This window comes from Streptopelia decaocto (genome assembly GCF_964273445.1).
Source record: "Streptopelia decaocto genome assembly, chromosome: 5".
Classification (NCBI taxonomy): domain Eukaryota; kingdom Metazoa; phylum Chordata; class Aves; order Columbiformes; family Columbidae; genus Streptopelia; species Streptopelia decaocto.
The window spans coordinates 14125919-14150260 of record NC_138659.1 but is presented as its reverse complement, the minus strand read 5'-3'; the positions used below and the strand labels follow the sequence as shown (position 1 = coordinate 14150260).

Genomic DNA, 24342 nt, shown 5'->3' with positions numbered 1-24342 from the left:
CTTAAGTATGAGAAGAAACTTCTCAGTGAGGGTGACAGACACTGGAACAGGCTGCCCAGGGAGGTTGTGGAGTCTCCTTCTCTGCAGACATTCAAAACCCGCCTGGACACATTCCTGTGCAACCTCATCTGGCTGTTCCTGCTCCAGCAAGGGGATTGGACTAGACGATCTTTTGAGGTCCCTTCCAATCCCTGACATTCAGTGACTCTGTGATGTGGGGAGCAGTGTCCTACAGAAGCACTAGCCCCACCACCGCAATGACCATGAGGAGCCCAGCCAGGATGCAAATGCTGATGAAGACAATGTCGCTGGTGTCCTGGCTCTTGATTTCACGGGTGTCCATCACTTCCCCCTCCCGCTGCTGGGCATCCACCAGGTTTTCTGCCTGTCTGAGTCTGGACGGGTCAGGGCCGGCAATGAGAGTCACTGAGGCTTCCTTCCTCTTTGGCTCACACTGCACCTCGTACTGGTGGATGTCCTCCTGGTCACCTGCTGAAAAATCGATGTAGAGGGTGCTGATGATGACAGATGTGTTGTTGCGTTTCTGCAAGACAAGGGTCACAGCTCATCAGGGCTTTGTGCAGCTGATTTTCACAGGGGTCTGGAGGGTAGTCACCCACAGATCAGACCAGCATCTACTGGGAAGATGGGACTGGGAACTCCCCTCTGCAGCTGGTACAACCGGCATGGGGCTAACCGTCTACTCTGCTTGCTTTAAAGGAAGGTTTGCTGACCACTTACCTGGGATTCAGTGCCACAGGTGTCAAACCTGGTGTGTATTTTAAAGTTGCCGCCAACCACCTGGGCCACACAGGAAGGTGTCCCCAAATAAATCCTGTTCTTCTCCAGCTGGACCAGGGACTGCACAGGGATCTGGATGTGGAAGTCTGTCCGTGTGCAGCTGATGTTGATGGGCACGACTATTGGGATAGAAAAGAAGGTCCACGTGAAGGTTCATCAGGAGGGGGTTTCCCCAGGCTGCAGTGACTGCTGGAGCTACAGGCAGAGCCACAGCTTTTCTCCGAGCTCACTGTCCCCATCACACATGAACAAGGCGACGGATGGCTCTAAGAGTACCAGGGACATTGGCCTCGTGAGTTTGCTGTGCATCTTGCAATACCTGGACTCATGTGATGAGACGAGTTTTCAGGCAAAAAGGAGCTACACCCGAAATGCGGAATGCATTATTTTATATATTAATTTTAGCCCTGCCGTGTGACAAGGTCAGACACGATTGGCTCCCAGGCATTGCTCTGCTTTCTGCCACTCTCCATCACTACAAAGCCAGCAAAATATTTGAGTTGCTGCCCAGAATTAGACCATGAAAGCTTTGCTGATGGCTTGACATGGGCACAGAGCTTCCCAACATGCTACAACACCCCTGCAAGAGACAGCACTGAAACGGAGGAGATGTATTTCCGAGTTACCCCACGCCTGTCCACCCTGGAGTGATGCAGCCACATGGCTGCCACATGGTCCCTGGAGAAGGGTGAGCCAGGTCCCAGCCCTAGGACACCCTCCTGGGCATGGCCTGGCCCAGCCCAGGTCCTGTCCCAAACATCATCAGCCCTCCACCACCCCAGGATGTTATATTTGATGGGGAGCGGGTACGTGGAGGGAATCACAGAATGTCAGGGATTGGAAGGCACCTCAAAAGATCACCTAGTCCAATCCCCCTGCCAGAGCGGGATCACCCAGATGAGGTTACACAGGAACATGTCCAGGCGGGTTTTGAATGTCTGCAGAGAAGGAGACTCCACAACCTCCCCTGGCAGCCTGTTCCAGGCTCTGTCACCCACCCTGAGAAGAAGTTTTTTCTCATATTTAAGTGGAACCTCCTGAGCTGCTGGAGTTGCTGTCGAGCTGCCCATGATGCCAAGATGAAGAGCAAGGCAATGGGGAACCCAGCCTCCCTCCATCATTCTGCCTCTGATGCTGTATTTGCCCCCTCTGAATGCAGAAAGTCTCCAAGCAGGAAAAGAAGCAGGGAGGAAAAATGTCCCCTCCTCCTAACTTTAAAGTTAATCCTCGCTCAGCTTGAACCAACCACTTGGGCAGTATGAATTACTGAATTATTCCAGCTTCCTCTGAATCTTTGCCTTATGAAACTGGTAAGAGGCAATAAAATCGATTAAAAAAAAATAGTGTCACTTGGCTCCACTTAGTGCATTATAAAAGCATTAGAAGATTTACCAAATAACTAAAGTGCATTAGATCAAGAGGAGGAGAAAGAGAAAATGGATCATCTCTCCTGGTGTGAAGGCTTTCATTCAAATGGCCATAAATCATGCATACCCAGCCCAAGTCCCACACTTTCATGGGCCAAAAAGGAATATATCTGAATGGCTGAAGAGTGGTGGATGTGGAGGCTGAGGTGCCCCTTTGCCACCCCAGGGCTCCTGAGGCAGCCAATGGTGGGGAAAGGCCGATGCCCCCAGTGAGAGCAGCCTGGCAGGTGCTGGATGTGCCACGCAGGCTGCTAATTGCAAACAGATGCCCATATCACTGGGAAAACATAGTGTGCAACCTTAGCATCATGGAGGGAGGCTCAGTTTTGTGTCCAGATCATAGAATAATTTTGATTGGAAGAAACCGTTAAGATCACCAAGTCCATTAACCCAACACTGTCACTAAATCATGTCCCTAAGAACCTAATCTATGCGTCTTTTAAACCTCTCCAGGGATGGTGACTCCAGCACTGCCCTGAGCAGCCTGTTCCAATGCCTGACAGCTCTTTCTGTGAAAAAATGTTTCCTGATATCCAATCTGAACCTCCCCTGGCACAACTTGAGGCCATTTCTTCTCTTCCTCTCGCTTGTTACGTGGGAGAAGAGACCAACACCCTCCATGCTACAACCTCCTTTTAGGTAGTTGGAGACAGTGATAAGGTCTCCCCTCAGCCTCCTGTTCTCCAGGCTGAACCCCCCAGTTCCCTCAGCTGCTCCTTATAAAACTTGTGCTCCAGACCCTTCAGCTTTTGTCCTCCCCCAACACAGCCACCAGTGTGTACCGGGGGATGCAGGAGCCCTGGGCAGCTGGGAGATCTCCTCCATCAGGAACAGGTTTCTCCATGACCAGACACAGTGAGACTAAGACTTCCCTCCCTGTACACTGCTGTAAAACAGAGATAAGCAGGATACAAACAGGGATACCCCTGCCACGCACACTAAAACCCTTCTAGATGCCTGGTACAACCTCCCTCCAGAGGCTCAGGACAAAAATCTATCCCATTTCTTACTCCTAGAGCCACGTACCCCAAAAATCCCTTCTGCTACACTGGAAATGAAGAGAGATTCTGCTACTGAGGCAGAAAAGCTCAGAAATCCAGGGCCAGCCACCCCCAGCTCCTGTGCTGCTGGTCAAGCATCCCTGTTCTGTCTGCAGGCCACCGGCAAGGCTGCCCATCTGAATCACCCCTGACACACAGGTTAGCTCAGATGTAATTATCTTGAAACACAATGAACACCATAAATTCACTGTCTTTTGAGGTGCAAAGGTTGGCAAATGTAGGAAAGAGGTTACACACCGCTCCTCCCACCGGCTATGGATGCACTGGTGGGGACGCGGGGCAGATGCTGGGCAGGGCTGGCCATAGGTTTGGGAGTGCTGTGTCCTGGGGGTCCTGCCCATCCAGTGGTGGAGGAGACCCCGTGTTTTATATCTGCCTGCTCAGCCATGTGCCAGCAGGGCTGGAGCATCCTGGGCAGCAAGGTTGCGATGCTTGAGCTGGTCGCCTCCCCTGGGGCATTGATCCCCTAAAAACCCCCTGGGTTTTGTCTCTTTTACACCCTAAGAGAGGAGCAGAGCACAGCAGTGGCAAAGATGTGAGGAGAAGCCAGGAAGCATCTCTTAAATAGTAAACACAATCTGGACCATGAACGTCTTGCAGCCTGAGAGGGCTGAGACTCACCCACCACATCTCATCCACCCCATCCCCAAAGAGCTGCAGAACTTGCTCCTGCAGACAAGTATCTTCATTGAACGGTCCTTTGGAAATTACAGGATCTCAGGCATGTCCCAATGGAAATGAAATGCCGTAGAGCACCCAAGTGAGACCTTACCTCCCACGTAGGCGATGGAGAAGCCTCTCTTGGCCGTGTTGCGGTCGGTGTGGAGGACCAGCAGCAGTTGGTTGCTGTGGGAGGTGATGGGTGCTGGGGTCTCCCGCCCACACCACCGCCCCAGCAGGGACCCGTTCTCGGTGCCGCCATCAAAAGCAGCCAGGTGGTCGTAATCACAGCTGCCTGTCAGGCTGCTCCGACCCTCCAGCTCCATGTCCAAGAAGAAGACCCTGATCTGGTAGCCCAGCGGCAGCTGGATGCTCCACTGGCACTTGAGGTTGTTGGGGTAGAAGTTGGGGTACCGAGGGCTGGAGAAATTGCCTTTGATGGTGGTGAACACCTCCTGGCACTCACCTGCTCAGGGGAAAAGGGGAAAGGAAAAAATTAAACCAAACCTAGAGCCCCCTGGACGTGGGCAAGCTGGTGGCTGAGCCATCACTTGTTTTATTCCTAAAGCATGTTCTGCCCCCCACCTCCCTGCTCCCCAGCCCTGCATTTTGCCGATGGACAGCCACCAGTTTTGGGGGATGGCAACACCCAAGTTGGCCAAAGTCCTACAAGAACAGATGGGGAAAACTCAGATCCCCAGGGAACAGCAAGAGCAAGGGCGGCTTTTGTTCATGAGAAAGACAACCTGGAGCCTGGGATAGCCACAACAACGCCATTTGCATTGAGTGGTGATTTACACTTCCCACCATCATCTCACGAGCTTTCCCCAAAGGGCTCCCCTCTGCTCTCATCTCCACTTGCTGCTGCGGGAGAGCATCACCACCACCGCCCTGGGGACCCATCCCCATGTCTTTCCCACCACCCTGAGACCCCGCACCTGAGTAGAAATGGGCCTTGAAACCCCTGCCGCCGATGTTGAAGTCCGACTTGAAGAGAACAAGGAGATGTGGGGCGGAGGAGACAGTGCGGGGCGGGCGGGCGCTGCCGCAATAGCGTCCCAGGCCAGGGGCAGCGGTGGTGGGGCCACCAAAAATGGCCACATAGTCGAAGCCACAGCCCTGGCCACCCTCCACCTGGAAGTCAGCGAACACCAGGGTGAGGGGGCCGCTGCCACCAGTCACCCCAATGGTCCAGCGGCACTCGGCATCATTAGGGTAGCTCTCGGGGTAGCGGGGGCTGGTGATCTCCCCAGACAGGCCCGTCAGCTGCCCGCCACAGGCATCTGCGAGGAGGCATGGGTGATGAGGATGGTGGGGGAGTATGGACGGATGGATGCTCCACCATCGCCACCCCTCCCCGCTACCTTTGCGGTAGGCGGCAGCGAAACCGCGCTTGGCCACGTGTCGGTCAGAGTGGAAGATGACAGCCATGACGTGCCAGGCGGAGGAGAAGGGTGGGGGGGGGCTGTGGCCGCAGAAGGTGCCCAGGAGGTTGCCCTGGTCCCGGGTGGCCCCGTTGTAGACCTGGAGGTAGTCATAGGCGCAGGCAGCATGGTACTCCAGCTCAAAGTGGCTGAAGGAGAGCAGGACGGAGGAGCCCTCAGCCACCACGATCAGCCACGTGCATTCCGTCTCATAGGGGTACGGCCTTGGGAAGTTGGGGCTGGAGAAATTGCCGGAGGGTGCTGAGAGCACCCCTCCACATTTGATGCCTGGAGAACACAGAGGTGGATGTGATGTCCCCTTTCCAGCCTAAAAGGACGGAGACAGGGTGCACAGCACCAGTTCCACCCCACCACTGGCACTACCGAAACGCCAGCACCCTGCAGATGCCCATTGGGCTTGGCCACCCTTTGTCCCCAGAGGACACACGTCCCCCCCCACATCACCTTTCATCTCTCCATGTAACCCACTTCCCCCTACACCATCCCCACACTGCCCCATGGCCTGGTTGCAGCAGGGCTCAGCTGTGCCCAGGAGATTGTCCTGCCAGCAACAGCACCATGTCCCCCTCTATTTATTGCTGTGAACAAGAAAGTAGGGACCAAGTTTCAGGTGTCACAGCTACCCAGCCCTTCAGCTTCGTGCCTCCTGCTGCTGATGTTCTGGTGATATTGGTGAATTCAAGCCAGGAGAAATGGGGGTGAAAGGCTCAAAGCACTCAACAGTGAGTTACACACGTAGGGATCGATTTTCTAATGAAATCTTTCTACTGAGACATAGCTATTATAAAATAAGGCTGAGGAAGAGGGACGCTGCCACCTGCCCCTCAGTCTGATTAGGGTTGGGGTGAAAAGGCTGATACAGCAGGCACATACATCATGTCTGGTGGGGACACAGACCCTGCATAGCCTCCAGGCACAAGCAAGGCTGGGCGCTCGCTGCCATCAATCTGGGCCAAGTATATTGCAAATCAATAGTCAGCCAGTGTGCATTGCTGTTCATCACACTCGCTGGTGTGGTGGCCTCCTGGCCATCGGGGGTCCTGCAGATGCGTGTGATGCAGCATCTCGGCAAATGGGTAAGGGGTGTGGGGGGGTGTTTCCACAAGCAGCAAAGCTGGCCAGATCTAAAAATCACCCTGCTAATTGCCGGGGATAAAGCAATAGGTGGCTGGTACTAAAGGAATAATGTTATTGAGATAAATATCCAAGAGGGAAGCCTGTAGGAGGGGTAAGTAGCCACAGGGCAGGTAGATGGATGAAGGGTTGGGAACCTCGGGGTGCTCTGGGAAGCCCAGATGGGTGCAGGCAGAGGGGTAAGCAGGCAGCACCGGGAAACAGGGTGGCTGCTTGCCGCTCAGGAGCGCCTGCACCAGGGCCAAGGAAGGGTTTGGATTTCTGAGAACGGCCCTGCCATTTTGGGCAAGGGGTATCACTCACCAGCTGAGCTGCAAGGCTGACCTGGCCTACTTTGTCCCCCAAATTACTGTGTTGTCTGCTAACCCTGCCCTGCATCCTGTGGGCGTTTTATCCAGGTAAGGTGAAGATTTTATTACATGCACAGCAACACACACATGCATACATAAATTCACGTATATGTGTGTGCATATACATATTTATATAGGCATATGCAACTCCAGAAGTTAACTAACCCTTCAGCAAAGCGCCTGTTCACCAAAACAAGACAACCCCTTCCTGCAGTCTTCAGTAAAACAAGCATGAAGCAGAAACTCAATCACTCGCTGGTGTCCCACACCTGTAGCTCCTTTCCCCAGGGTGGCCCGTGCCCCAAGCGAGCCCCTGTCCCTGCACGGGCTGAGAGCTGGGACCCGCTCGCACCCCAGAGCAGGTGCAGCACCTGCAAACAGCCCTCTCCTCCCCGGGGACCACGGATGCCCATCAGCCCCAGGGTCCCCACTGGGAGCTGAGATCGGGCTCTTACCTCTGCTGGGAGCATCCCCGAGAGCCCCGCAGAGCATGGCCAGCACTGCCAGGCATCCTGCCCCTGCGCACCCCATCCTCTGCCAGGCAAATCTCCCCTCACCAGCACCCAAGCATCCTTTCGAAGCTGTCTGTCTAGGGGGAAAAAAATAAATAGAGAAATAAATAAAAAGCAGGAGGACTGTAGAATTAATAGCAGGATGAATAATTCATTGCTTGTTTGAATTAAGAGCGGCAAGGTAACTTGATCTATTCCTCCCTTCCTTCACTTGGTTTTAATGATCTGGATCAAATATCCTAAGGATTTACACTATACCAGATACCTTGTCAATACACTATATTTAGAAGAGATATTAATGTTTCAGATATGGTGTATAACGACACTAAGTCTGGGCTGACAATATGCCCTTAAGGGGCTATGAAAATAATTTAGTTCACCAGGCAAGTCAGTGAACCAAAATGGGAATTTCAGACTTACCACGGAAAAACACCTCAGGAATTAACATGATTTATACTGCAGCATCCGCTGCACAGAGCCAACCAGTAGTAAAGGCTAAAGAAACAGCAAAAAGGATTTAAACGCCGCCGCGTCTCCACGTCGCTGCCAGGTCAGCATCCCCGCAGCGAGTGCCTGGGCTCAGCGGGATGCGCAGCCCGGGAAAGCGGCAATCGCCAGCACTAAAGATCGCAAATCCTGCCTCCCCTGAGGAAGATTAGAGATGAATTGTGACTCTCAGGCAAAAACCATTGATTATTACAGAACCTGCTAAGGCCTTGGAGAATTACCATGTTCTTTCATGTTGGTTCATGCTCCTTCTTGCCCAGGCTCTTGGATGCACTCAGCTGAAGGTGTGCCGTGTCAGCTGGAGACACCCCAAACCCAGCAGATTTCAGTTCCTTCCCTCCCACCCAGGAGAGAAAAGACCTTCCTGCTGCCATCACCCACACCCAGATGAATGCCAGGAAACAAAAGTCCACAAGGGTGTCCTGGTGTGAGGGACCTGGGCTTTTTTAAGGCACCTTCAAAGCTGCAGGGAAAGAAGTAGCGAGTACCTGTAAATCTCAGGCAGGGAGACAAGTTGCCTTTATTAATTAAACAATCAGGATCGATGCCCAAGACATTTCCTGTGGATTAATGATGGGCTGGAAGGAGCTGACGGCCTGAGGTGCAGCTAAGGACCATTAACACCAACTGGTCATGAATTCCCAGGAAATGCTCCATGCCAAGGTCATTAAGTGTCTGCATATATTTATGGGTAACAATAACAACAATAATATTTGTACAGGCTCTCTCCTCACTGCCCAGCCTTGCTGGAGCTACACTGAGGGCTGGTGGAAGCATTGGGGCATCCCAGCCAGGATCCCAGCTGAAGTGGGGGACATCGGGGTGCCTGTCCTGGGGTGTTGGGCATTCCATCACCCCACTAGCACCAGGAGTAAGTGCACATTAGAGTGAGGAGATGACAGGCAGCTGTCCCTGTCCCCAGGCACTGTGCAAAGCTTCTGCTCCAGTGCAGGCTCTGGGAGACGGCTGAGATGCTGGTGCATCTCCTACAGACCTCCCAGGGACACTGCAGAGCTTAATTAGCCACTGCCCTGACGCGCTTGGAGAGGAGGTCTGTCCCTGTGCCTTGTACACCACATGCAGGGCCAGAGCCCACAGCAAAGAAGCAGGAGAGCTCTGGCCCACGGCCTGTGTTGCAGAAGCCTCTCCTGGATATTTCCATAACCACAGCTCCAGCTCAGCCAGGAGAGCTCAGCCCTCCTGGCCACCATCCCGCAGCCTTGGGGACAACATGCTGCACCACTTCTCCATCGCTACACATTCACCATCTCTGCATCCATCTCCAGCAACACCCACCATCCTCCAAGCCCTTCCACTGCCAGCCTCAGCACTAAGGCACATCCCAGCATGGAGCCAGTGTCAGAGACACAGTACCTACATGGTGGCTCTTCTCCATCCCTCCAGCTGCACCCTGCAGTCCTGCTTTGTGCCGAGTGTCAGCGATACCCCCAGGAGACAGGGGGATGGGGCTGTGCAGCACAGCAGCTGTGTCCCCCTCCCAGGAGACCCCATCCATCAACCGCTGGCACATTCACTTTTCTCCTGACCTGGGGTGGCCATCCCTGGCAGAGACCAAGCCCAGGCAATGCTGCTGGGCAGCGGCAAAGCCAGGGAGGAGGGTGGAGAGGGGCAGGAGAAGGATGAGATGTGGCATGGAGTGGGCAGAGGAGCCAGGCAGGTCCTTCCACACTGAGGTCTGGCTGCGGGTGCTCTGTCTTCGAGGTGTGCTGTATCAGGGCTGCCTCTATTCCTCTGTGAGCAAATTTATAAATCATGAGCAAAAAAGGCATTTGATTCATTTAAATAGAAAGGATGCGATCAGGACTGTGAGACTTCAGAGAAGATCAAAGGTTTAAACATGGTCCCCAGGAGAAACGGGAATTATTTAGGCAGGAAATAATGAGATGAAATTAAGAAGGCATTTAGTTTGCACATGAAGATGAAGAAAGGAAGCGAAGCCCCTTTCCCCAGCACAGCGCTGTGCTGATAGCGAGTGCTTCCCAGGGGGTGGCCATTGCACCAGAGCACCCCACCAGCCAAAGAGGGTGCCAGCAGCCCCACCACCTCCAGCCCCACAGATGCCCTGATAACCCAGAGCATCACCATTTCCCTATAAATCTGCCACCGCAGGGCAGTTCCTGGGCCTCCAAAGGGAAGGAAGCCTCTTCTTTTCCCTTGGTAGGGAAAATCCTGCCCCAGAGCCTTTCCACCCCAGGTCCCTGTCTTTGCAGGAGCTTCATACAAGCCTCTGAAAGGGGCTGATGGGCTGGGAAGTGGAGACTCATGCGAGACCCAGCCTGAGAAACAACAAAGGGCAGGAGGGGAAAGGGAGAGAAGGGCAGAAAATAGAAAACAAAGTGCCCATGGGCAGTTTAAAGGCCCCTTCTGAGCCCATACTTCCAAGGACATGGTCTCCCCCACAGAGAATGTCTCGCAGAGACCCTCCATCCGCTTGCATCACCTCCTCCTGCTCTGCCCGCAGCCGCCGCCGCAGGATTGCAACCCGCAGCACTCACAGCTTGCTCCGTCTCTCACCACCCTCCCTCTCAGCTGCGAACAAAGACGAGAGGCTTCGCGGCAGAACGGCCGGACCAGCTGGGTAGGGTTTAACCAGCGTGGCCCATATGTGCTGAAATACCCAGACATATTGGGGTTGCGTTTAAAGGAACAGTCTCGTCTTTTTGCGCAGGAAGTCATCACTTTTTCCGAAGCGAGCGTCAAGTTTTACTTCAGGCCTCTGTAAAAATCTCAAAAAGGCAGAATATTTAAAGCAAGAGGTATATAAGTAATGTTTTCAGAGTGTGTAATATCAGAGGAAAATATTTTCTCCATGTTCCTAGCTACAGATAAAGTAGAGAGAGCGACCAGAGAAAGCAACTAATTATCAGCCCTGGGTTGTGCAGAAGCATCTCTGCTACACCAGTGGCTGACAGCAGCTGAAACATGGTTTGGATGGGAGGTGAGAGCATTTCTTAGAACTACCATGGACAACTTCCCTGGACCTCTCTGCATTAAAAGCCAGAACCTTATTTTGGGTTAGGAAGATCATTTTCTTGTCAGCCCTTGTTCTGATGAAAGTAACATACAAGCTGCAGTTACATGGGATTAATTCCAGGCATTTGGTAACAGGAGACAAATCTCACTGATGTGAAAGGAACCTGTGCTTCCTTCCAACATGTAAATCAGCCATCACTTTAGTTTGCACTGCTTATTTTGAGTAATTTCAAATTACATGTCCTTTGTGCATGGAGTACTATTTGATACAGGCTAAAAAAAAACAAGACAAAAACATCATCTGTCACAGCCTGGAAAACCCCAAAACAGGATGAACTGGGAATGAACAGGAAAACACAAAGGTGTGCAGAAAGGCTGTTATCTCCTGGTGTAATCAGTAAACACCATGGTCTAAGAAGGTAAAAGAGTGGACAGCAGGTATCTCGGAGGAAAGGCAGCAACATCGTGGACTGAAAGAGCAGAAGAGGGCTGAGGCACCCAGGCTGGGTGCTGTGCCGGGCAGCCCTGGGGGTGCCACCTCCCAGGGCAGACCCTCAGCTCTGTCCCCTGTCCCACAGGGGAGCAGCCCAGCAAAGCCCCATGATGCTTTCACTCCTCAGGTGGTGTTCTCGTGGCTTACAGCACTCCTTGGGCACCTGTGAGAGTCCTGTGACAAAAAGGAACAGCTGTTTCTTTAAAAAGAAGTTCAATTTAATGAACTAGGGCTATTATACAACACTTAGGGGACATGGAAAGCAAACAATCATCTGGCCTGACAGCAGCTACAACCCAGATGCTTTCCCACACAGAATTTTAGGACATGTTCTTTCTCTCCACTGGCAACATTTCAACAGTTGAGGATCAGGGTGGGCAGAAGGGCAGCCTGCCTAAGTCCTCACAGAATTCCACCCCCATGTACAGCCTTTTCCCTACATGGCTGGAAAGGTTCTTTCCAGAGACCGGTACCATCTCCTCTGGATTAGTGTCTGACAGGGCAACTGGGGCATGGAGAGGCTGAAGTGACTCGTCTGGCACCACCCCGTCACATAATGACACAACTGAAATGAACCACACAGACTCCAGAATGCCAGGCCAGCACTCCGCTGTTCCCTTGGCCAGGCAGTCTTCTCCCTGAGGATTAAATCCCTCCTCTGGATATCTCACAGGACACAATACCACTGCAGACTAACGGACTGCAAAGCAAGTCACTCGTCTTTGTATCACAGCAGACCTGTGTGCTTGGATGCTTTTTAGGACCCTTAGGAGATCTGCCTCTTGAAATTGCACATAAAGACTCCCATTAACATCAACATGCTGTTCCCTGAGGTGTGGGTGATTGTAGCAACCACTCCAGAATGGCACCTAATCCTTTAAACACACTCAAGAGTGAGAATCGTACTGGAGATAAATATTTGATCCAAAGGCCTATGAAAGTATATGCGCAAGGAACTCAGTCTATTGAGATGACTGATTTTGAGCAATGTTTGCGGAAAAACAAGGATGTCCAAGGCTCGGCTTAAGGTTCCTCAGGTCAGGAATAGCCTGCTAAAAGACAAAACAGGAATTTTCTTTGATTCCTGCAGCTTTCAAATATGTACTCATATCTTCATTGAATGTAGAAGAGCCACAGATTAATACAAATGGCTTTCTTCGACAGGAATTTATCATAGTCTTCATCAAATCTTCATTTAGACGACCAATGTATGTGTTTTCCTGATAGCTCCAAGGAAGTTTTTCCAGTGAAGTTTCCTGAAAAGGCAAAAGGTTTGCAATGAACCACGTTAGAAAGAACAACTGATTGTTTAATTCCGAACTTCCCTCCTCCCCCCAGGGTACCGCACTGCATATTTTTCACCCTTGTGACTCCATCTGGGTAGAACTGATCCTTCCCAAGACCCCTATTTCTCTTCCAAAGCCCAGATCAAATCTCTCCCTGACACGGGACCTGGCCACTCAGAGGGGACTGAACAAAACCAGGGTGGAACTATTACTAATAAATGCTGCAGAACCTTCTCCGGTGAGAACCACTTCCCAGTGCACCTTTTCTACTCCTAAGTCCCAAGTCTATTCCTCTCTATTGCCTCTCCCATTCCCAAGTCTCTTTCAGTCTCCTCGACCAAAACTGAAAGAAGCCAGCCCAGCTCCAAAAACAGCTCTGATCCCATGAGAAATGTTACATTCCACAGTGCTAGATCCAGCAGGGACTCCCCTACTGCTATTAATTAGAAGCCGAAGGTGTTCAGATGGTGACAGGCAGTAGAGCAAAGTAGTGAGACAGACAGATATTTAATCCTAAAAGGGAGGATGCACAAGTCAGTGTTGGACTGTAACAAATGTGCAAAGAGAAGAAAGGGAGAGATGTACACATGGGACAGACAGTGTTGACAGGGGCCAGGTGGGTTTCTTGCCCTTCACTGATTGAATTTCAGGATCTCCTCATGCTCTGGAGACAGCAATGTCCTGAAAAGGATATTTAAGCTACATCATCAAAGAAAAATCACTGGTTACACTCCTGTAAAGTAGCTGAGAGGGTGCCTAAGTCTCACATACTTTTCTTTGTACCCAGCCTCAACCTGCCGAGGCCATATCTGGAACATAATGGATGAGCCTGATCCACCATGAGAAATACAAGAAAATGATTCATCTGAGAAACGAAAAAAATGCAGTGGGAATCATTCCCTTAGCATAAATAATTCTTTCTATATCCTCCCTGCAATGAATCCTCATTTCTGAAGGAAATAATTTTCAGCCACCAAATCCACACAGAACACAGGCAAATGGGACCAAATGGAAATGAAAAAGACTGCTCGAAATGTAAGACCACTGAGAGGAATGCCCTCATCCCATGGATATGGCAGAAAAAGTAATTTTGCAGAAGGGGAAACAACTTTAAGAAGTTTAAAAATGGGTCAGCTGGGAAAAATAATTGCTGGGAAGTCGGTGCTAATGTACTTGAAGAAGAGAGCTCTAGCCACGAGCAGTGAATGGAAGATAAGCACAGATTAAGGCACTGGTATTTAGAAAGAAAAAACAGATCATTTGCTGTGAGTCTCCCAGAGCCAAGTTTTCTTTGTAGAAATGTTTAGGTGCAGCAACGAGTGCCCAAACTTGGGGCGAATGATCAACACTGACTACGAATCAGTGGGTCAAGCCCAACAGAACAGGTAGCAAGGAGGTAAAAAGGGACAAGCAGCAACGGTCACTTCCCCAAAATTCCCCAGATTGGTAGCAGTGTGAGAACATAAAACAGATTTAAGAACAGCAGCTACTGCATCACAAAATACCCTTGATGACTGGGAAAGAATCAAGATCACACTGATGGAAAAGCAGATGAGACAGAGGCTCATCCAGCACACGGCACCCTCCAAAACATGTTCCATATCCATTTATTTACCTGGCTTAAGACATAAAATATTCTGATGTTCCAATATCGAGCCAGATCCTGGAGAAGAGATTTCAAATAAATTTTGTCAAAGGTACGGAAGCAGCCAACAAGAGTTACAAAGGTTTCATCCTCTTCATCATCTGTTATGGACTGGAGGATGGGAAGCATAGGTGCGAGGCCGGTACCAGATGCCAGCATGAGGAGTTCTCCGTGCTAACAACAAAACAGAGAATTTGGAATGAGCTGTGGTGACTGGAAACAGATGTGCTCACAGTCAGTTCCTCCTTGCTGCCACACTGGTAAAGGGTCCCCTGAGAGAGGACATGTCAGATGGTCATGAACTGGTAAATTCAAATCTCAGAGTGTATTTTTCTGCAAAGGATTACAGATAGCACTTTCAGGGTTTATATATCAAATCTAATGAAACTGGATTTTACCCAAATATAATGATTTATCCTAACTTTAGCCTTGATTTCAGTTAATTTATATTTCAGTTTCAATTCTGCGGTACACTGTGTGTTGTTTTCCCACTGGAAATTATCCCTGTGTTTACCTCACATGCTGCAAAGTACCACCCTGAATGCTCTCTGGAGGAAATGGGTTCTTCTCCATCTGTATCTTCCTGGTGCACTACCTCACTTTTCTCAAAGAGCTACCAGCAGCCCATCATGCTTCCCGCCTGCAAGGGGGGACATTCACTCTGCTCACAATAGAGATGTCCAGGCAGTAAGGTGCGGTGTGTAGGGGACAGAACGTTCCCAGCACTTTCTCCAGCTGCCAGCCAGTGCTCCAGTGCCACAACTGGGATTTAAGCCCCTATTAAGCCCTCAGAGGCTGTTCACGCTCCATTTTAACTGGGCAGTTTATTGTGAATGGATCTGATCAGGCCAAATCTGAATCCTATTTTGTTGGCAGCAAATGACGATAAAGGAAGATTTTACTATGAAACTAATATTTGAGACCTCTGTTGTAATAAACAGTTCTTCTATAGCAAGTTGTTTTAAAGATTGCCCAGGTGCTTTGCAAACTGCATGTGCACAGATCACCCAAACAGCCCCTGAACGCAGCTACTTGTAGGAACGACTGCCATGTTCTGTCCCAAATTATCTGGAAGCTTTTAAGAACAGAATGGAACAGTAGCCTAAAACAGCAGAGAGAGCATTCCAGGGAACAGAACACAATTGCTCTGCACAGAGCTTGGCCACTGGGATTTTACAGCCTTATTTTTGTTAGGGGAAAAAAAAAAAAAAAAAACAAACACAAAAAAAACAACACAAAAAAAAAAAAAGGCCTTGGGATTTAATGACCAGTGTTTCAATTTTGCTCCTCATTTGAAAGGTCAGAATTAAGTAATCAAATTAGTATGTGTGAGAAGCCTTCCCCTGACACAGGATCTGCCTTTCTCTGCAGCAAGCCCGGTATCAGCAGGTGGGATCAAGGTTTGCAGAGTAGCTGGGTGACATGACACCTCGTTGGAGCTGCTACAGTTCAGGGAATACCCACAAGAGAAAAAGATCAACACCTCCCCTTCGCTTGTGCTTGTCACAAAACAACAATGTGGTTCAAACAAGGCAAAAAATCGGCCACACTCAGTGGGGGCAAAGTTAACCTCCTTTTGTTACACACATGAGGAACTTCTAATGCAAGCAATGAACAAAGAGTCTTGCTGGTATTTTCAGTCTCCCATCCACCTCCCTCTCTTCCTTCTTAAATATTCTGCAGTTCAATAAGGTGTACTTTCTCCAATTGACTGCTAAGGCTGCAACATTGTACAGTAACCCAGGAAGTCCCTAAAATAATAATGAAAATGGTAATCAAATCGATGTCTTCCCTTTAGAATATTAAACAAAGCTGGCTGCCACAACCCGAAACATCCTCCGCCTCTCAGGGAACAAACCTTATTAGGTTGATATGGGAACCCTCCGAATGGCCCACGCCAAAAGACTGTGTCTCCTTTTTTCCACGTTTTTATGTATTGTGACATTAGCCCAGCTTCATAGCGCTAATAAAGAAAACATTGCACAAAAGAAAAGAATAATTATACTCTGTTGGAAAGTTTCCCAGCTTAAAGTCAATTATAAACTTATCTACATTTAAACAAAAAGGGGGTAAAAAAAAATACAACCACCAACATTTCATGTGTTTCAAAAGAAAGAAAGATCATTCTACTTGAAAAATAACTCAAAGTTATACCCAAAACAAAAACATTTAAATTAAATCATATTGGATCCATTCCAGCTTGACTATAATGTAAAAACAACCCACTCTCATGCAGTCTGAATTTCCAAAACTGGAAAAAGCTTATCAGAGTTCTTGCTTACAAAGCACACAGAGAAAGGTGTCTTGAATGCAAAGCACAGTCCAAGCCTTCACACATTCTCCAAATCTCAGGGTATGGGGTCTGGAAACACCCTCTGGGTACCACTAGTTCTATAAACACTGCGCAGCTCTGGTTTTATTTCAGTCTCTCACATGCTGTGTTGATACAATTAGTGACCCAAAGTCAGGTTTCTCATTTATAAACCTCTTGTTTTCAGAAAAGATCATATGGATGCTGAGGGATGCCTTCACATTAAAAAAAGTTAACGTGGGCCTCTTGGAAGAAAAACATTAGCAAAAAACTGCCTTGTTTTCTACCAGGTACATAGAATATCATCTAGGCTTTTTCCTGCAGGAATGCTAACCTCAGTCATGGCTGATGAGAAAGGGTGGGTGCTTGCTAGAAACACAGAAGGAGAGGCTGGAAGAGGAAGGGCTCATCCCAGTAGTCTTGTTGCTGTGAGCTAGATGTATATCCCATATGTATGATCACTTTACAGTTAATGAGAACAAACGTGAGCAAAAGAATGACTGCAGCCTACAGGATCTGGCCGCAGAACAAGGGCTGCTCCCAACAGCAAGAGCAGATAAGCCCAACAGCTGCAGCAGAGAACTGGCCTCACATGAGGCAGCACCACTGATAAGCCCAAAGAAGAGCAACACAACCAGAGGTCGAAAGATGAGACGTGATATAAGCCTTCAAACACACCAGCCCATACAAAAGCAGATTATTTTGGGGTATTTTCTGCACGCGCACAGGACAGAAGCCCAGCTCCACACCCCGGTGCCTTGGCTGGCCACCAAGCTGCACTGCAGGCAAACAAAGTTTGTGAATCACAAAGAGACCAAGAAAAAGTGAGTGTGCTTTTGTGCTTGGAAGCAGAGCGAGCTAATAAAGAACACAGATGCTCCTCCCCTCCTAACAACCTCACTTAAAGAAGATACCTGAAGTATTAAGAACTATTAGCACCAGTAGTTACATTCAAAAGGTAAATGCATAATGTATGGACATCCAGGCTCTGAATTACCATCGAAAACATTTTACGTTCAGAGGGCTCTGGGCAAGTACCAGGTCTCATGCAGAGGATGTGCAGTTGTGTCAAAGCAGCAGTATTTTATATCTGCTTTCTTCAAACATATATGGAAACCCAAGGCAAGAGCAGAAAAGTCAGCCCCACTTATCTCCTGTTCCAAATGAACCATGGTAAAGAAAACTAAAGCAACCCTTCTTTCATCAGAATTATTTCCAAAAATTGAAGTGAAAAGTGACTGAGTGGGTTTTAAATTATTTTTTTCTAAATAAAAAGAAAAAAATACTTATCTCCTGGGGGAAAACTTCTACACCCAGTTTTACATGGAGAGAAACCCTAACATTATAAAATCACTCAAAAAGAGGGTTATGCTCTCTAAATGGCAACTCCCTCACTCTTAACTGTAGTATCACAAGTACAATGCTGTAATAACAGGAGACAGAAGGGTTTGAACAGTAGTTGGATTGCATAGTAATAATAATAATAATATAGTACTTTCCAAAATTGCCTGAATAGTGTGAAATATACCACAACCTACAGAGTGAGTTATAAAAATGGCTGCTTTGCACTGGGTGTTACCAACCTCTTTTGTCACTGCCAGAGAATAACTATAGCTCCCTTTGGGATGAAAGGTTCTATATAAAGGAAAGGTATCATTACAATCATTACTATTATTATTGAAATGCAAAACTGGTGAGCAATAAGCAAGTATACATGAAATTTCAGTCATTCTGTGAATATATCCTATTAAAGCAGCTCAAATGCAACATTTTTCTCCCCTACCACACACCAATTGCCACAAGACTGGTGAAATGACCCTCCCACGGGTGTCCTATAGAAGCTGTACACTTCTCTAAAGAACAGGGTTTGCGTTTGAATGTACAATAAACCCCCAAAATGTGAAATCCTGGAAGACAGGCAGAGAACAAGCGGTCACTCTCTGCAGGGCACCTGGGACACCAGCACTCGGAATTTCACACCTCTACTGAAGTCTGTGTCTGCCCTGAGGAATCACTAGTGACACACAAATGCAGTATCAGAAATTTTTTCTTCAATATGGTATTCTCCACACAAAGTAACGATTCCCAAGGGCCCTTCAAACTTTATTCAGACAGATTTCCATCCAAATTCTCCCATCTAATCCGTCTAATCATCATGGTCTCCAGAAGGGCCAGGACACTTGTCCAAAATTCAGCTCTGCCACTCCATCCACCCCAACAGCTGCAGCCTGTGCCAGTGGGCCACCTCTCTGCCCCATGGGTCACCAGGAACCTCTCAGACTGCAGCTCCCAAGCCCTGCCTGCAAACCAGAAACAGCTGCCTGCTCTCTGTCTACATTTTTCACCAAAATGAAGAATTTTTCTCAGGAGCGTTCTTAAAGCAAAATACAGAGGGTAGGATAAGGGTTGGGCAAAGACTTCCCAAAATCGGGGGTTCACCTGGGCACAGTTTCCAAGACAGACTGAAAAGCAAAATGAAATGGGGGAAGCGGAACAGGCTCTTTCCATACTGGTGATGACAGGGCCCCTCAAGAGGTTCTCTCAAGTGATTAGCAGAGCTTATGCTGCAAAGCACTTGTTTGTGTGTCACCTTCTTCTGTTTGCAATTTTGTGGGAAAAACTGCAATTTTTATCAGCAAAGCACAACTACTTCAAAACAACACCAGAACAGTCCATGAGGGATTTGAGTGTCTCACCTGAAGTCCTGACAGCATGCTGGGTTTCTAAAGAAAACAGTCCCTGGCACCTTAGATTCTAACCCATATTGTCAAGGCTTACTTACTTTAATTAAAACTTCAAAGTAACCTTCTGCATTCCCTGGGCTAATCGGAGTGTAGGCTCTCTGGACCTCCAAACCATTCACCACTCCTCTGAGGAGAGAAATACAGGAACCCACTGTGACTTAGGTCATTGACTGGTATTACCAAACTGCTGCAGTTCTCTGGGGAGAGGAGGGAGGCAGCAGGTTCTCTTCCCAACAGCCCAGATTGCACACAGATGCAACACGTTTCTCTTCCAGAGGGAAAAAAACAGGGAAAAAAAATAGTGGCTAAATGTATCTTTTGTCCTTCCAGTGGTGGTCCCAGCTGTACTACATATTCGGGTCATGGGCACATCCCTGAAGGGTGTTTGAGCTGTGAGAAATGGCCAAACATGCAAGAGTCATGAAGGGGAGAGAAAATACTTTCATGAAGGTCTGGAGCACAAGTGTGATGAGGAGCAGCTAAGGGAACTGGGGGTGTGTAGCCTGGAGAACAGGAGGCTGAGGGGAGACCTTATTGCTGTCTACAACTGCCTGAAAGGAGGTTGTAGCACGGAGGGTGTTGGTCTCTTCTCACAAGAAACAGGCAACAGGACAAGAGGAAATGGCCTCAAGTTGCACCAGGGGAGGTTTAGATTGGATATTAGGAAAATTTCTTCCTGGAAAGGTTTGTCAGGCATTGGAACAGGCTGCCCAGGGCAGTGATGGAGTCACCATCCCTGGAGGGGTTTAAAAGATGCAGAGATGAGGTTCTCAGGGACATGGTTTACTGACAGTGTTGGGTTAATGGTTGGACTCTGTGATCTTGAGAGTCTTTTCCATCCAAAATTATTCTATGTAAGTTTGCCATCACTTTTTGGGCTGGGGTCTACCTTCCTTTCTGTGTTCAGACAGCATCTGGTAATTAAATAATAAAGACAGGGCACAGCCTTTACCTGAGGTTTTGTCAATATGCACTGTGTTTTCCTGTAAGTCTTCTCTTTCCACAGAATATATCCACCCCACTCTTTACTACTGACTACAGTAATTGATTGAAGTGACTGAACCTTCTCCTGTGCTGCATTATGAGAGGGCTGAAGGGAAAAGCGCGTACTTTCAGCAGCCAGCCAGCTGTACACATCAGCTGTTAAGGTACAAATAACGTCAACAGATACAGATCAATGGCATCATAACACGACTTTTTCTATCTGGCAATGATCACCACAGATGGCTGAGAGAGACAAACTTTTCCCAAGTGGCTCCTTTCTGGCAAGCAATAAATCGCACAGGAGGGTTGTTTTGCAAGAAATCAGTCAGAGAGTGCCTGGACACTGTGGGGGTAAAACCTAGGTGCTGAGTTACCCCAAGATACATGGCCTAAAATACTGAGCTCTGGGGTAAATACAGCTCATTGTCTTCACCCTAACACACCTGAGGGACAGGATGACATCCAGAGGGACTGGACAAGCTCAAGAAGCAGGCCTCATGAGGTTCAACATGGCCAAGTGTAAAGTCCTGCACCTGGATCAGGGTAACCCCCAGTATCAATCCAGGCTGGGGATGAAGGGATGGAGAGCAACCCCATGGAGAAGGACTTGGGGGTAATGAGGGATGAAAGATTGGACGTGACCAACAACGTGCACTTGCAGCCCAGAAGGCCAATTGTATCTTGGGCTGCATCAGAAGGAGTGTGGGCAGCAGGTGGAGAGAGGTGATCCTGCCGCTCTGCTCTGTGAGACCCCACCTGGAGTTCTGTGTCCAGCTCTGGAGCCCTGAGCACAGGACAGACATGGACATGTTGGAGAGGGGTCAGAGGAGCCCCAGAAATTATCAGAGGGCTGGAACAGCTCTACTGTGAGGACAGGCTGAGAGAGTTGGGCTTGTTCAGCCTGGGGAAGGAAAGGCTCTGGGGAGACACTATTGCAGCCTTTCTGTACTTAAAAGGAGCATAGAAGAAAGATGGGGAGAGACTTTTTAGAAGGGCAAGTTAAATCAGGACAAGGGGTGATGGTTTTAAACTAAAGGAGGGGAGATTCAAGCCAGACATGTGGAAGAAATTTTTTACAATGAGGGTGGTGAAACAGTGTCCCAGGTTGCCCAGAGAGGTGGTGGATGCCCCATCCCTGGAGACATCCCAGGCCAGGCTGGACGAGCTCTGAGCAACCTGAGCTGGTGAAGATGTCCCTGCTCATGGCAGGGGTGGCGCTGGATGAGCTGTGAAGGTCCCTTCCAACACAAACCACTCCGTGATTCTATGAAATTATCTTTTGTCACGTCTTCTCTTTGACTCTTTCTTTCTGCAAACGGATTCTCTTAATCACACTTAGTTCTTTCTGACCCACCAATGCAAGGATAACGCTGAAGAAAAATACAGCTTTGGAATGGCTTTTACCATAAAATTATTAGAGCTAATGAGCTCACAAGTTCTTTCATCTGTGTCATTCTGGAGGTATAGAAATTATGATTTGCCTGGTATGAAGCCTTTGTCTGTTGACAAAAAGCTACGTATTAGGTTACATAATGCAGACTGTTTAACTAGCTCAGAGAATAATACCTTAACACGATATGTTGTCCTAAACTCAATCGCAGGCTGCTATTTCCCGGTAATTCAAATTTGTACTGGTAGGTGTCCTCTGTTAGCTGCTCCACCGAGCTTATGTTGAATGCAGTAAATGTATCTGGATTCAGTTCTGAATTATTGCTCTGCAAGAACAACAATAAATAATTACTTGGTTAGATGGTGTCTTTTATTACTTCATTTTTCCTTGGAAGCAAACGTGTGTGCTAATTTAGTGCTGTAGATACTCAGGACTCCAGAAGAACACGTATTAAATGCTGGGGCCCAGCGCAAATTTCAGCTCTCTGCTGATTCATTATCATGTTCCACAGCATGCACTTTGGGATCTTGCATTTTCCCCTCCTTCCCCCGTTTTTAAATTACATTTTTACACCTTACAGCAAGGTCATCGTATTATGACTCACCGCAATAATTTTCTCTAGAAATAAACAGAAATAATACTGCTAAAAGAGCTGAGTACAGCTTTAGGGGCAACTTTGAAACCTATTGATGACCACTGCAAACAGGAAATATTGTTTGCTATTTCAACGCTGATCATTTCTGCTCGACCCAGCATATTTAATCTTATGTAAAAGGGCCCTGTCAAGCTTAAAATTATGCTCTGAAGACAACTAACTCCACCACAGACAATGCAGCTTTTTTCATCCTCAAAGCACAAATCTAAAAGAAACAGAAAAATAAGAAAAAGGTCAGGGAAATGGAGCTTCTCCAAGGAATCTGGCAGCAGAGAAAATTGTGATGTTTTGTACCTTTCACCTATTTCCACTTCCCAGAGAGGCTGGCCCTGGCTGCCGGGGTACCCCAGCAAGGAGGAGCTGCAGAGCCGGGGCTGAAATTCAACACCAGGGAAAACCCAACACTTGGAAAATCACATTACAGCAGGGAGAGAGCGGGCAAGGGGGAGGATGGCTGTGAACACAGACTGTGGGGGGCCTCTACAGCCTTCTCTTAAGGCACTGCTTTAATCTACTGCCGCATCCCTGACCCATCACCAAAACTCCACATGCTAACATGCACAATCAAAGCTCTAGGATGTGATAAATTGACCTGCTCCTTTTTTTCCATGAGGAAGCTTTTGTCTTGCTTTGCTTTGGCCCTTTCCCATTGCGCAAGCTCCTTCTCGTACACATCATAGATGCAGGGTTTGCAGCCGCTGCCACAGCACTGGGATGGAGAAGGTTCCTGGGGTTTGAGAGCCAGCCAGTCGTCCTCATTTCCACTCATTGTCTGCAAAACACAAGCCCTGCATCAAAAACAGCATGGTGAAGAGCAGCACGTGCTCATCACCGGAGCATTATTTGGAGAAGGACTGTGAAACCTCTCTCGAGAACCTTGCACGTGTATCTCAAGGGACTCAGAAAACTGAAAACCTGTGAGCCAATCTGGCGGTTGCAACACTCCATTTTTGTTCAAGTGTTTGCTGGTTCTGCCTTGTCTGGTGCAGAAACACCAGGCTGCCCAGACAGAGCTGCCTCAGTAGCTGCAGCACACCCTCACTCCTGCTCCTGCAATGATTTCTAACCAAAGAGCAGCCTGGTCACCTGGAACAGAAACACCTTAAAAATCTGCAGCTTGGTCCACCAGAACACATAATGAACCCCAACCACCATGGCCTGCCCAAGCGCTGCTTTAGAAGTGGGGGAAAAGCAGCAAGCTGGAAGTGGGGCTTGGAGCCAAGAGAGGAAAGGTGAACACGGTGCAGGCACAGTTAGTTTGTTTATAAGCAGGTTTGAGTCTGGCTTTTAACACAGACACACAGAAATGGGCTAGAACGACCAGCGTTGTCACTTTTGTCCCTCTGCGCCACCCCGGCTTCAGAGCTGGGCTCAAACCCCCACAGGACGCTGAGCAATCAGGGACCCCGCTACTTTTACACAAGTTAACTTAGTGCTGTTCCCAACGCACTTGTATCTGCAGCATTTAAACAAAAGGAGAGGAAATTACAGAGCCACAGGTGGTGACACTTCAGAAGAGAACACTTAGCACTTAGACCTGCTTCATTTTCAAGGTGAATAATTAGCCAGCCTTTACCTCTGCAACACAAACACTGTTATCCTGATGTTACAGGGGGAGAAGAGGGAACGAAAAGGTGAGCGGTTCTGCTCCCCAAAGCAACCGCAGCTCTGGAGGGCTGCGAGAGAAGGAGCCCAGACCCCCGGGCTGACCATAATGAGAGTTCCGAGCACCTACTGTGCGTGCCCGGGGCTCGAGCAGCCCCGTCGCCCCGCTCAGCGTGGAGCGGCTCCTGGGACTCGGCCCTGGGCCCGGCTCCGCACAGCGGCTCTGCAGGCCCCGGCAGCCGCCGCCCGCCAAGGGCCGGTCTCGCAACTGCCCCCCTCCTCCCCGGGAGGAGAGAGGAGGCACCTTCCGTCATCCGCCTCCTGACTTACCACCTCCA

The 24342-nt window shown here is 48.9% G+C and overlaps 2 protein-coding genes across 4 annotated transcripts; both read right to left on the bottom strand.

The window, feature by feature from the left end:
* Nucleotides 1–229: 229 nt before the first annotated feature.
* CDCP2 (CUB domain containing protein 2) lies at nucleotides 230–7409 on the bottom strand (the record flags this gene model as incomplete). The annotated part of the gene is made up of 6 exons (XM_082053865.1): nucleotides 230–544; nucleotides 742–920; nucleotides 4062–4415; nucleotides 4888–5232; nucleotides 5314–5661; nucleotides 7334–7409. The coding sequence occupies 6 exons, from the start codon at nucleotides 7407–7409 to the stop codon at nucleotides 230–232; spliced, it is 1617 nt and encodes a 538-aa protein (XP_081909991.1).
* A 3268-nt stretch (nucleotides 7410–10677) lies between these two features.
* On the bottom strand, nucleotides 10678–24327 carry CYB5RL (cytochrome b5 reductase like). 3 transcript variants are annotated; one of them, XM_082053077.1, is made up of 7 exons: nucleotides 23976–24115; nucleotides 22992–23171; nucleotides 21921–22069; nucleotides 19409–19496; nucleotides 16174–16278; nucleotides 14286–14489; nucleotides 10681–12640 (listed from the first exon to the last, which is right to left on the bottom strand). In XM_082053077.1, exons 2-7 carry the CDS (start codon nucleotides 23166–23168, stop codon nucleotides 12437–12439), a joined length of 927 nt encoding a protein of 308 aa, XP_081909203.1. In that variant the 5' UTR covers nucleotides 23169–23171; nucleotides 23976–24115; the 3' UTR covers nucleotides 10681–12436. The 3 variants fall into 3 exon arrangements, with proteins under 3 accessions (XP_081909204.1, XP_081909203.1, XP_081909202.1); XM_082053076.1 differs by lacking the exon at nucleotides 23976–24115 and adding an exon at nucleotides 24135–24325 and having other exon boundaries at nucleotides 10682–12640; XM_082053078.1 differs by lacking the exons at nucleotides 16174–16278; nucleotides 23976–24115 and adding an exon at nucleotides 24135–24327 and having other exon boundaries at nucleotides 10678–12640.
* Between the last annotated feature and the right edge of the window lie 15 nt (nucleotides 24328–24342).

Coding starts and splice junctions, on each gene's coding strand:
- CYB5RL (XM_082053076.1), bottom strand. CDS start 23,168: ATGAGTGGAAATGAGGACGACTGGCTGGCTCTCAAACCCCAGGAACCT. Junction 22,070..22,991: donor TCATGGAAAAAAAGGAGCAG/GTCAATTTATCA, acceptor TTGTTCTTGCAG/AGCAATAATTCAGAACTGAA. Junction 12,641..14,285: donor TATTTTATGTCTTAAGCCAG/GTAAATAAATGG, acceptor TTGCCTTTTCAG/GAAACTTCACTGGAAAAACT.